General features: G+C 54.9%; 1 protein-coding gene across 1 annotated transcript in view; it reads left to right on the top strand.

Annotated features, from left to right (window-relative positions):
* Positions 1-12,147, top strand: part of FA2H (fatty acid 2-hydroxylase) — a 49,171-nt gene that overhangs the window by 14,966 nt on the left and 22,058 nt on the right. The window contains exon 2 of the mRNA XM_028534724.2: positions 10,663-10,755. Coding sequence (XP_028390525.1) covers positions 10,663-10,755 — 93 coding nt within the window. The remainder of the gene's footprint in view (positions 1-10,662; positions 10,756-12,147) is intronic.

Here is a 12,147-nt window from a genome sequence, read left to right as displayed (position 1 = left end):
ACAGATACTGTATGATTTCACTCCTATGTGGAATCTAATGAACAAACTGAACTAACAAGCAAAATAGAGACAGACTCATAGATGGAGAGCAGGCTGACAGCCCCTGGGGGGTGGGAATAGGGTGGAGGGATCGAGCAATAAAGAGAAGTAACTCATGGACACGGACAACAGAGTGGTGATTGCGGGTGGGGGAGGCGGAACAGGGAATAAGAGGGATACATGGTAATGGAAAAAATACAATAAAAAATAAACTATTTTTAAAAGCCCGTAACATATTGGATTTAGAGGGTGATCCTTACAAACTGGATAGATCCGAAACTTGTTTCATGATGGAAGCTGGGTCCATGAGGAGATAACATGTGTCCGGTGGCTTGGGTGCACTTTCCTGTGGGGAGTGTGCTCCATCAGCCCGCCTGCCGGGCCTTGGGGTCTAAGTGCTGAGGGAGGACCGTCTGGCACACCCCATCCAACCTACAGGGGGCTGTGGGTGCTGCTGCTCGTCAGCGCGGAAGTCCTGGCCCCAGCCCTCCTGCTGCTGGGGTGCCAGATGGAGCTCCAGAGGGCAGGACCAGGGGGAGGTGAGCCTCAGACGGCCTCGTGCTACCAGACCCAGCACGGGTCACACCCCCGACCCCGGGCTCCCAGCTGGGATTGTCCTCTCAGGCTGTTCCAAACCCCAGAGCCAGGCTTTCATTGAAAACAAAACAAAGCATGTATCCCCTTAACTCGTGGTGCCTTGCTGGAAAGGGTGCCCTGGTGCAGGCAGAGGCTGGAGAGGAGAGGGTCTGCGTGGGTGTGGCCCGTCCATGACAGGGTCTGCGGGGAGCCAGGTTAACAGCGGGGTGCACTCCGGCGAGTTTTGAGTGGTCATGTAGTATTTTCAATGCACTGACCCCCTGTTCTGATGTCCGGGATTGTCTACCTCTGCTGGCCTCTGCTTCTGGCGATAAGGTAGCTGGCCATGTCATCTGCGGGGGCTCATTTCCTGAGTAGAAGCAAGGCCAGTTCCATGGTGAACCTGTTTTAGGGACCCTGGAGGCCGGGACTGACCGTCTGGTCCCATCCCAATCCCCGCATCTCCTGAGCGGGAGGAGTCGGTCACACCTTGGGCACCAGTCTCCTACTCCTCCCCTTGTTTCCTTTCCCCTCCCTGCTGTGAACACTGGGACAGTGGTCAGCAGTGCCGCCAGCCTTGAGGCCCCATGGGCAGCCAAGGAGCGAGTGTGCTTTGGGGTCTGTGGTTTGCCACTTGCCAGGTATGAGTTTTGTCTTTTTGCTCTTTTTGTTTTGTTTTTGCATACAGGGTTCACTTAAAATGTTTTAAGGATAGGATAAGCTGCAGGACCTGGCTGGGCCTGGCGTCTGATTTGGTCCTCATCAGGCTTATCAGACGAAAGCAAGGATCTCCTGATGTCTTCATGTAGCCCCAGATTTCTGGCTGCTGAAGACAGCCAGCTCTGGAGAGACCACTCCCTGGGGGCCTCAGAGGAGGGCTTAACACAGAGGCTTCTCCCCAAGGAAGTTTCTAGGTGCAGCTAGGGCTCCATCCCCACCCTCTTCCTCCCAGGCCTGCCCCTTCCTACCTGCCCAGCACGTGTGCTACCCAGGTGCACCAGGACACCCAGAGCCCCCACCTACCTCCCAGCCTCCGTGGGCGGGGGGCAGCTGGACACAGGGCCTGGGGCGCCATCTCATCTCAGAAAAGGGGTTTTCAGGGCAAACCCAGGCTTCGGGATAAAAGGCCATCTGTGCGTCCCTCGGTGCCCAGCCCTGGCTTTCCTGAACAACATTCCTTTATGCCCGCTCCCCCGCCTCTGGCAGCCCCCTCCCCCTAGGACACTGCCTCCTTTCACGGCCTCTGTGGTCAGCTTGTTTGTTTGCCTTGCAGAGCGCAGGCTTTCTGTTGTTCTTCTCTTTTCTCTCCCCCTCACGCACCCTCCAAGCAAACCCTGTCTGGGGACACAGGGTCTGGGGCCCTGGAGAAGGGCAGGGGTCTAAGGCAGAGTACACGCCAGGGGCTGGGAGCACCCGGTGGGTCCCCTAGAGGGTCTGGAGGAAGGCGCAGGAAGAGTCTCAGCCGGGACAGCCTTGGAAGAGCATCTGATGCAGCTGTCCCAGCCATCATTCGAGAGTCCTTGAATCAGTGACTTGGTCCTCCTGTGCCTCAGTTTCCCCCATCTCCTGCCAGTCCCTCAGGAAGAATTGTGTATCAGTGACATACCAGGATGGTAATGACACTCAACAGGGAGGTGGCATGGCTGTCCCAAGAGCCACATGCCTGGCGGGGGGCGGGGTGCAAAGTAGGCCAAGAGGCTAAAGAGGGCTCCAGTTTGCTTGAACCCCCCCCAATTCAGCCTGCCTTCCACGCACAGCACTTCCCCTGGTGAAAACTGGAGGGTGACTTCTCAGACCGTGAAGAAGGAGAACAAGGCCACTTCGGCTCCTAGACAGGAAACAGTGGGCAGGGGAGGGGGTACTTGAATGGCCTCCCCACTTCGGGAGGTATCGTGTGGACTGCCCCCTGGTTGGGGGGTGGGGGGCTGTGCTGGTGACCAGAGCCTGGTTTCTGGCACCCCCTCAGCATCAGAGGAGAGGCAGACTCGGGTCTCCGCAGTCCCCTGATGCCTCCCTTGGTTGTTCTCTGACTCCGGTCTCGGGGGAAACTGGTTCTGTCTCTGTGTCAGTGCGCTGGGGCTGCCTGACAAGGCGCCACGCCCTGGGCAGCTCGGCAGCAGAAGTGCGCGTGTCCCAGTCTGGAGGCGTGACGCCTGAAGTCGTGACACCTGAAGTCGTGGTGTCTGCAGCGTCGGCTCCTCCGGGCTCTGAGGGAGGGTCCCTTTCAGGCCTGTCCCCGAGCGGCTGGCAGTTCGCTGGAAATCTTTGGAGTTTCTTGGCTTGCAGATGCGTCAACCCAATGTCTGCCTTCATCTCCGCATGGCCTCCTCCCTGTGTGTCTCTGTGTCCCAACGCCCCCTTTTTATAAGGACACCAGTGATACTGGGTTAGGGCCCGTCCTAACGACCTCACCTTAACCAAGTACGTTTGCAAGGATCCTGTTTCCAAATAAGGTCACATCCTGAGCTCCTGGGGGTTAGGACTTCAACACATGAATTTGAGGTGGAGGTGCACACAATTCCACCCTCAACAGGCCTCTGAGTGGGAAGTGAGGCCCAGGAGGTAACTTCCTCAGTGCGTGGCCTGCATCTCCACTGTGATTCCTTCACCTTCATGGATTTTGTCTCCTTCCAGATACCACAGAGGGAAGAGGACCCGTAAAACCAGCAGCCACCACCCACTTCTGCTCCCCAACCCCCTGCTTCTTTTAAGGCAATCCTCTCAGCTAGGCAAGGGGGAGGGGAGGCCTGGGGTCTCCTTTCACTGCAACTTGCTGGGGTTCTGGTCCCCCTGGGGCCAGCCTGTCACCCCTTGGCCCCCAAGGGTTTTGGGACAGCTGGCCCTGTGGTTCTGGCTGGCCCCTGTGGGCTCCTGTCTTTTTTTCTCTGTACCAACATCTCTAGCAAAAGGGTACCTTATGGTTTTGTTTTGGTTTTGTTTCTTGTGCCTCAAGTTTTAAGGAAAATGAAAGTAGGCGTCTTTCCTTGTAGAGATGAAGCATACTTCTACAGTTCATTTATTTTATTTTATGTTTTTAATCTTCACCTGAGGATCTTTTTTTTTTTTCATTGTTTTCAGAGAGAGGAAGGGGGAGAGAGAAACATTGATGTGAAAGAAAAACATCAATTGGTTGCCTTCTTGCATGTGCCCAGACTGGGGATCAAACCCACAACGTGGGTATGTGCCCTGACTGGGAATTGAACCTGTAATCTTTTGGTAATGGACCGATGCTCCAGCCAACTTAGCCACACCTGTCAGGGCCCTATATGTTTATCATGCAAACAAAGTTGGTCTGCGTTAGTACCACACCTTGCCTGCCTCACTCACTGGTGTTACCTCCCCAACCTCTGAGGCCTGAGCAGGAACTTGGGGTACCCCTGCCAGAGAGAAGTGACTTCTCATCCCAGGAGGTAGACCCTCAAGGCACATGGCAAGTTGATAATGGAGCCTGGTCCAGACTGTGTCTGGAATTGCAGCATCTGGCACTAGGCGCTGACCCTGGGTTCCGCCCCCTGCGCCAGGCTGTCCTGAGTGAGGACTGCCTCTCTGACGGACAGCAGTGATACGTGGACTGGCTGGCACCTCAGGCAGCTGGCAGGGGTCAGCTCCTGGGTGCTCCGTGAGTGTGGGTCTGAGCGTGCTGAACTCAATTCAAGAGACGAGCGGAGGACGGAGCCCAGGAGAAGGGGCAGTGGTGCCACCAGGGCCATCTCCACCAGAGGAGCACCATGGCTTGCCCTGACCCGAGAAGAGATAATGCTTGATGGCCAGCCCGGAATGGGCCTCGTGCTGGGAGAAGTGAGGACTGGCATTCCTGTCTCGCTGGGTTTTCTCCCTGTGGCCTTGGGCCGGGGCCGGAGGAGGCGGGGGATCTAAGGAGATCAACATGCCTTCCTCGCTGCCCCCACCACATGGCCCAGCAGGTCTAGTGGTTCTCAGCTCAGAATGGGCAGTGCCTGCTTCCGCAGCCCCCTTCTCTCCCCAAGCCCAGGCAGGCTTTGGAAGGCGTCGTACAGCTCCCTTCCTGCCTGTTCTGCCCACACTTGGGTAGCCTCGCCAGGCCTGGGCCTCCAGAGGTTAAACAGACTGCTGTGTACTCATTAATGTAGCATTCAGCAATGAGCCTGAATGAGCAATGACCAATGACTTAGCAGTGAGCAAGAAGAAGGCAGCAGGGTCTCTGCCCTCATGGGGCTGAGGTTCCAGCTTGGGACACAGTCCAGGACAGGCAAGGGCGTGAGGAGAGCGAGGTGCTCTCAGCCTGAGTGCTGCCCTACTGGACCCGCCAGGCTCCTCCCAGCCAGCCTTGGCCTGACCACAAACGTGCTTCTAGCCACGTCCCAGCCTTCCTTGCAAGGGCAGAGAGGTCAGGAGGGGCCTGGGTGAGTGGTGGGTCTTCACCTCCATCCTTGTTGCCCAGGTCAGTCCTGTGTCCCTCAGGCAGACCTTCTAAGAGAACTGCCACCTGACACAGGTGTGTTGGACATCGCACCTCCAGCCACACCCATTAACTTGGGCTGACCATTCTTGTGAAAGCCTGCGTGTCTGACTACAGAATCATTCACTTCCCTTACCAAAATACTTAATTAATCCAAAGGCACCGTCCAGAATGGTTTTCAAATACTGGAAAAGAGCATACGTCTTCTTCATTGCTGATCTTTTTTGGTTTTTAAAGCTCCTTTTGGTTCAATTCCAGGATCAGGAGAATCTTTTAAATAATGTATTGTGGAAGTTTCCAAGAAAGGTTTTTTTAAAAGTCTTTTAAAGTTTGAGCAGTACCCTGGCTCCCAGGAGTGACCTTTACACACGTCTGATTCATGCATGGTGTTTGCTTGTGGAATTCAAGGGTGAGCCTGGCTCAACGCAAAAATAAACACGGGGCCATGGGAGTCTGGAAAATGTGGCGCAGATCCATGTATGGTGCAGTGGCTCCCAGTGGCGCTTGGTTCCTGGAAGCCCCCAGCCCACCCTCTGGGTGCAGATGTGAGCAGCCCCTGAGTGGGAATGGGAGACCTCCTTCAGGAGGGTCTTTGTCCTGCCTGTATGTGGAGAAGGTTATTAGACCTTTTGCAACCTCACAACTAGACTCGAGAAAAATAGTCCGTGGAGGATGCGCCAGAGGACACTTCCTGGTACCCGAGGGCATTTCTGCTCCTGGTGGTGCCAGCGGCTGCCTGCTCTGGCTCTCCTTGAAATCTCCTCACTTACTGGAGGTGTGTGCAGTCTTGTGACTAATAACCTGGGCTTCTGCCAGGGAGGGGTGTGGTCCCAGCGGGGCCACCCAGAAAGCACCTTGTTTATATGGTGAGCCTGGAGATTTATTTGCCAAAAGCCCGTCACCCATGACATTACTCCCTGGTGGCTCCAGGACTTTTAAATTGTGATTAAGCTGGGGCAGCCGCAGGAGGGAGGGGAAGGACGGGAGAAAATGACCCCTACTTGCCTCTTTCCTCCTCTCTCTTCCTCCTCCCCCGTGCGCAGTGTGCCCCCAGTGGTGCTGGGCCCTGGGTGTGCTTCCACGGTGCTCAAAAATGTTTGTATGAGAACATTTACTTTTACATTGTTCAATATGGAAGGGGAAAATGAGACAACCTAAACGTTCATCTCTAGGGGACCGGTTAAATAACCTGTGGGGGTGTTCACGCAGTGGAATGCCGTACCCCATTAGAAACACGGGTGCAGATTCTGTGTGCTGCCGTGTACACTGAGTGGAAGAACACACTGACAGGCTGTGTGTGAAGTGACCAGTGGTCTGAGGGCATCCCTGCTGCTCCTTGCTGGGGGGGCCAGCCTGGGAGCCGCACCCCTCCCTCCGGGCTCTCAGGACGGAGGCAGACAGCCACAGGGCTCCTCCTCGCTCCTCACTGCACCTGGAATACTTCCGGGTGAAAAACCCTCAAAAGCATTTACATTTTTAGCCAACATCCCTCTGCAGAACTGGATTTTCAGTAATTTTTAAAGTCAAAGTTTAGAACTAAGACAAAGTGAACAATGGATCTACTTCCTATTATCGATAAGTTAGCCCCACACCAACCACCTTGAACCCCCCCAAAATTAAGTACAACTCATGCTCACAAAAGAAAATTTTAGATTGTAATTTTTGTACATTAATAAATATTTTTAAGTAGATTCTTTTTTTTTAAATGTCAGTGTAAAGTTGTCAACTGCCCTTCCCTAGGAAGAACTGACTTTGACTCTGAAATTATGCTTTTCCTACCTATCTGGTATTGAAATATCCTTTCATTCATGAAGTGCTGCTGGTGGCAGTTCAGGGAGTATCTTTTCTTGGCAAAGTAAGATGCTGGCCAGCTCCCGTCAGTCTGCTGTGCTTCTGCTTCTGCTCCTGCCTGTCCAGTGTCCCCCGCCACCAAAGGGCACTGAGAATAAGCACATGGTCCAAATTGCAACTTTGACCCTTGTTTCTGGACACTGTCCTGTCCAGCCCAGAGGGACGTCCTAAGAAGCTGTGTTCAGTGTCCCGGGCCACCTCTCTCATCTAAGCAAACGTGCCCACCCTGTTTGTTTTAAAATCTCAAGGAGCACGTGCCCTGCAGAGCTTCGGGGCTCCATCCCCAGCGGCCCAGCCCACAGCCCTGCAGGAGGTGCTGGGGACCTTGGCTCTTTTGCAAAGATCTGGCACTGGAATGTGGTCCCCTGAGGAAAGATGGATGGAGCATCTCGTAGGATCAAGAGCCCCACCCTGAGACAAGGAAACAGCAATCTCCTGCCCCGTTGGAATCTGTAACACCATTGGACGAACAAGATAAATCACCCAAACTTATAAAGACAACAAGAGGCAGGAAATTGTAAATACCAGCTGATGTAGTGAGACACATGCAAAGGATGAATTTTCTGAAAGTTGGCTAGAATGGTTAGGGAAGAAGTGCGTGGTGGTCGAGAGAATATTCTGGAGTCCAACTGCTGACTCCACCTCTCACTAGCTGCGGGCCTGCCCTGCACCTAGGCCCCCTCAGGTGTCAAGTGAGGATAATAATCTCACTTCCCACAGGCGTTGTGAAGACTAAATGTTCACGGATGCACGTAGTGAGCATCCGTGAACATTAACGCCAGTCATCATCCTGAACAGGGTGACAGTTGGGAAGGAGCATGTTTGGAAAATGGAAAGTCATCCCTACTGGCTAGAGGGAAACATTAGGGTTAATCCAAGGGCTTCACCGGAGAGGAGTCTGGAGATGCGGGGGAACGAAGTCAGCGATGAGCCAGGGAGCCTCCAAGCCGAGCCAACGTGCAGAGGTGGTGTTCACCTCTAGGGATGTGGTGCTGGAGGTGAGACTACATGACTTTGGGGCAGACTGTGATGTGGACGGTTGGAGTCATTCTCCAGGGCCAGGGAGCCAGGCCGGGGTCAGAGAGAGACGAGTCTTCTGAGCTGCTGGTCTGGCGCATTGCAGATGCTCAAATGCATGTGTGCGGATGAGCAGGTGAAGGCAGTGGCTATGGACGGGGTCCTCGCAGGATGGGGTCCTCGCAGGAGGGGAGAATTGAGGGAAGACGAAGGGGACCGTAGTGGTAGTTCACCAAGACCTCCAGCCCCCGAAGAGGAGGTTGGTGTGGAGCTCGGGCTTCCTGTTCCCCCAGACTCCCCTTGCTGGTCCCATTTCTCAGGCTTTCTCTGCTTTCCACTGCCCACTGCTTCCCAGTCGTCACGACTCTGCGCCCCAGTCTTCCTCACGCATCTTTGCAGCCCTCTGGTGAACAGGTCTCAGTCCCTGTCACTTCCTGGACCACACAAGCTCTCCACATCACACCAGCAGCAGGCTCCACGAAATACGCTTCAGCGGCCGTATGCTAAGTGAGTGCGCCTTGTCATGTGGCAGCAGACAGGGCCAACGGGAGCTCCGTTACCGTGACCTGGAAGATAGCGTTCCACATGAGGGAGGCAAGGGCGCTCTGCATGGTCCTATCTAACCCCTTTGGCAGAGGAACGTGGACCAACACCTATGCTTAGAGACCTGTGCTAAGGCTTAGCACACATGTTGTGTGCTAAGAGGGTCTTGGGGAAAAGCAGATGGCAGGGGCAGGGATACGGCTGTCCAAAAATAAGTATAGTCCGGTGAGATGAAAAAAAGAAAAGAGCTCGTACAGTCCTAGAGGGGACGAACCAGGAGTGATCCCTGGAGGCTCGAGGCAGGCAGCTGAGCTGAGGCCTGGGGCTCTCACAGAACAGCCGTGCTAGAGTGATGGGAGGCTGCAGGCTGGGCGCTGCGCCCAGGGCCGCAGGCCACCTCCCTGTCTCCTGCCTCCAGAGATTGTTCAGGTGGATGTGCCCAGTGCAGGTCTGTGTCTGCCACTCAGGGGTATCTGAAAGTGTAGCACGGACAGAACCGTTAAAAGGTAATTAATACGTGTGAGAACCCTTTCCCCGCGGGGTGGGCAGGCCCCCAAGTGAGCCTTTCGTTTTGTTGAGACGACGGAATTGCAGTAGGTGGGGCTGGGGGAACAGAGAAGGATCAGATCATCCTACTGAAGAAACGACTTGGGGTGACCAGGAGAAAATACTCAGGAGGGACAGAGAATCAAGAACTGAGTGATTGGGGGTACTGTGTGGTGTTTTCGAGGGTAGAACAGATTTAGAAGAGGCAAGATTATTATATGGCATTCACATTGGCTACTTAGGAAGTTTCGTTGTATGATATACTATAAAATCCACTCCTCTTTGTCCTTAGAAGATCATCAGAGATGCTTTTAAAAAAAATGCAGGTATTTTCCCTGGCTGGGTGGCTCAGTTGGTTGGAGCATCAAACCAAAGCATTTTGGAGCCCCAAAATGCTGTGGGTTCGATCTCCTGTCAGGGCACATACCTAGGTTATGGGTTCAATCCCAGTCGGGACGCATACAGGAGGCAACTGGCCGATGTTTCTCTCTCACATCAATGTTTCTCTTTCTCTCTCTCTCTCCCTTTAAAATCAATAAACATATCCTTGGGTGGGGATTAAAAAAAATAGAAGCCACAGCAATATTATAATAAATAAATAAAAATGAAGAATGGTGACACAGACTAAAAATATTGAGATACCCAGACCAAGATAAGACCACAAAAGCCACTTTTATTTGGGTTGCATATGGGTTTTCCCAGAAAATGCCAGCCTCACCGTCACTGTCAGGTTCTCTTGGTTGATTTAGAAGCAAAAATGTAAGAATCGTGACAATAGAAACCCCAGCTGGCTGCCCAGTCTTCTTGGGCCCCTGCCGATACCTCGCTTCCAAGGCCTCCTCTGCAGCCACCAGCACCACGGTGTCCTCTAGTCACAGGGACTCAGAGGGCAGGCCCCCCATTGGCAGTGGTCTCCCCACCCTTCCTGCAGAGAAGCGTGGGTTTTAGCTACGTGCCAGCCTGCCCTCTCCAGCCTCACCCCATGTGACGTAGGGGCCAGCCAGGGCCATGTGACTTTCCTAGCACATTCTGTTTCCTTCTGACTTTGCCTCTTTGCTGCTGTGATTTAACCTTGACTCCATTTGGGCACTCCCCTGCCTGCCAGTCTCACCCTACATGTGGCTGCTGACCCACACAGGGGACTTCCTGGAAAGACCATGTCCCTCAGTCTCTGCTACCTTTCTTTCTTGTGGGCACGTGGACCCAGATGGCCAAGCCTGTGACCCGTGCCTCTATGGAATTATTACCAGGGAGGGAGTCACTGGGTGTGGCCCAGTGAGCCCGCCAGGTGACTTCCTGTGACTCCCTCTGCCTGACACCTGCCAGGGACCTGGAGGGAGGCTGGCTGGGACCTCCTGGCCCAGAGCACTCCCACTAACAGCTCATTTTCCTACAGTCTCTCCGCCTGCTTCTTTTCCCTCCCAGATCTTTCTGTCTCTTGTTTTTGCAGAAATTATTTTTTTAAGGGAGAAGAAAAATGCAGAGAATAATACCATCCACATCAGGGTCCACCCATGTTCAAAATACTCGGGGTCCTTGGTCTCTGCCCACCCTGTGGGGCTGTCACCACTCCTGGCTGCCCCAGTGAGGGCGGCTCTGGGTGCTCTGCCCTCACCCACTGGAAGTGATCACCTCGTACCTTCTCTCTCCAGGGTTCCATGGAGAACAGGGCCGCAGCCTTCTCAAACACTCAGAAGCCAGACCCAGTGATGGAGCCAAAGCTCAAAGTGATAGACTGGGACAAGGTAACTGGCACACGGGGGGGTGGCGTGGTGATCGTGGGCCCTCAGGGCCGAGGAGAGCGTGTGTGGAGCCAAAGGCTGTGGTTGTTTGTGATGTGTGCCCAGGAAACACAAGGTTGGGAAGCAGGTGCCCCAGCATGCAAGTGTGACCTCAGCAGCACTGGCATGACCAAGGCTGTGATGGATGCGGGAAAGCTGCACACAGCGGGGGGTCTATGCACAGCCAGGCCCCACGAGTCCCAGGGGACAGGCTCCTACAAGGACCCCTAACACCGAGAGGGGCACACTGCAGGGTTGGCCGGCTCAAACATGCCCTGCTTGACCTGGGCACAAGGTAGAGCTGCCCGGACACCGGCAATCACTTGCAAGCATCGCCAGCGTAGGAGCCTGCTGAGGCCAGCGGGACAGGCAGCCGTCTGCAGTGTTCGTCCGCGGAGCCTGGCAACAGACTCCTCTCAGTGTTCAGAGGCCAGCGTCTGGGGGGACGAGGCAGACCTCCTTTGCTGGTTAGGGGAGTCCTGGGTGGTCCCAGGTGGAAGCGGGCTGCTCAGTGTATGTGGAGGGGGTGCAGCATGGCCTGGGGGCCCCGGAGGGAACCAGATGTGGGAGCCATTTCCCTCCAGCCTGGGTCATAGGACTGTCCTGTCCCAATGTCATTTTGCCATTTTCTCCTGAAAAGACACAAGTGGGTATGTCCAGAGGTGTCGCTTGCCTGTGCTGGGCACCAGACAAGAGAGAGAGGACAAGTCTCCACACCCAGGGAGCTCACAATCTGATGGGGAAGACAGACCCTCCCCCGCCCAGCGACAGCACAGCACGGGGGAGAGGGGTGGGGGGCGGGTGTCAGAAGCCTGCCCAAGGAACACAGGTGACCAGAGGAGTTGCGGGGGACTCCAGAAAGCTTATTGTTTACTGGGCCCCTTTGGCCAGGATTCCTGGGGCAACTCCCAGAACTCGGGGGACTCCAGGAGCTCAGGGATGGCGTCTGTCTAATGGGAATTGCCACCACCGTAGGGGAGCCTGTCAGCCCACAACAAAGACGTGCCTGAGTGCTCCGTCAGAAAGGCTGGGGCAGGGCACTCTGTACCCATCCCTCTGAGAGGCATGTAACCAAAAGGGGGATAGAAGACCAGGGAAGAGGAAGGCTAGTCCAGACCACACAGCACACACCCAGAGGGCTCGCCAGAGCCTGGTGTTCTGACTCGGAGCCCCGGGCTTGGCCCTGATTGTCCCCTGCCCGGGCCAGGGGCTGAGGGTAGAAGGTCTTGGTACATTCGGCCGACTCCTCTGGAAGTTTTGGTGACTCAGGCTTTTTCTGCACATGGGCAGGATGGAGGGGGAGACAGCCAGCTTGAGTAGGACCAAGACCCCAAAGCTATGGAGTCAGGACCTCCC

This window comes from Phyllostomus discolor, chromosome 12 (assembly GCF_004126475.2).
Source record: "Phyllostomus discolor isolate MPI-MPIP mPhyDis1 chromosome 12, mPhyDis1.pri.v3, whole genome shotgun sequence".
Lineage (NCBI taxonomy): Eukaryota > Metazoa > Chordata > Mammalia > Chiroptera > Phyllostomidae > Phyllostomus > Phyllostomus discolor.
The sequence above is the reverse complement of the archived record's forward strand: the minus strand, read 5'-3'. Positions and strand labels throughout refer to the sequence as shown.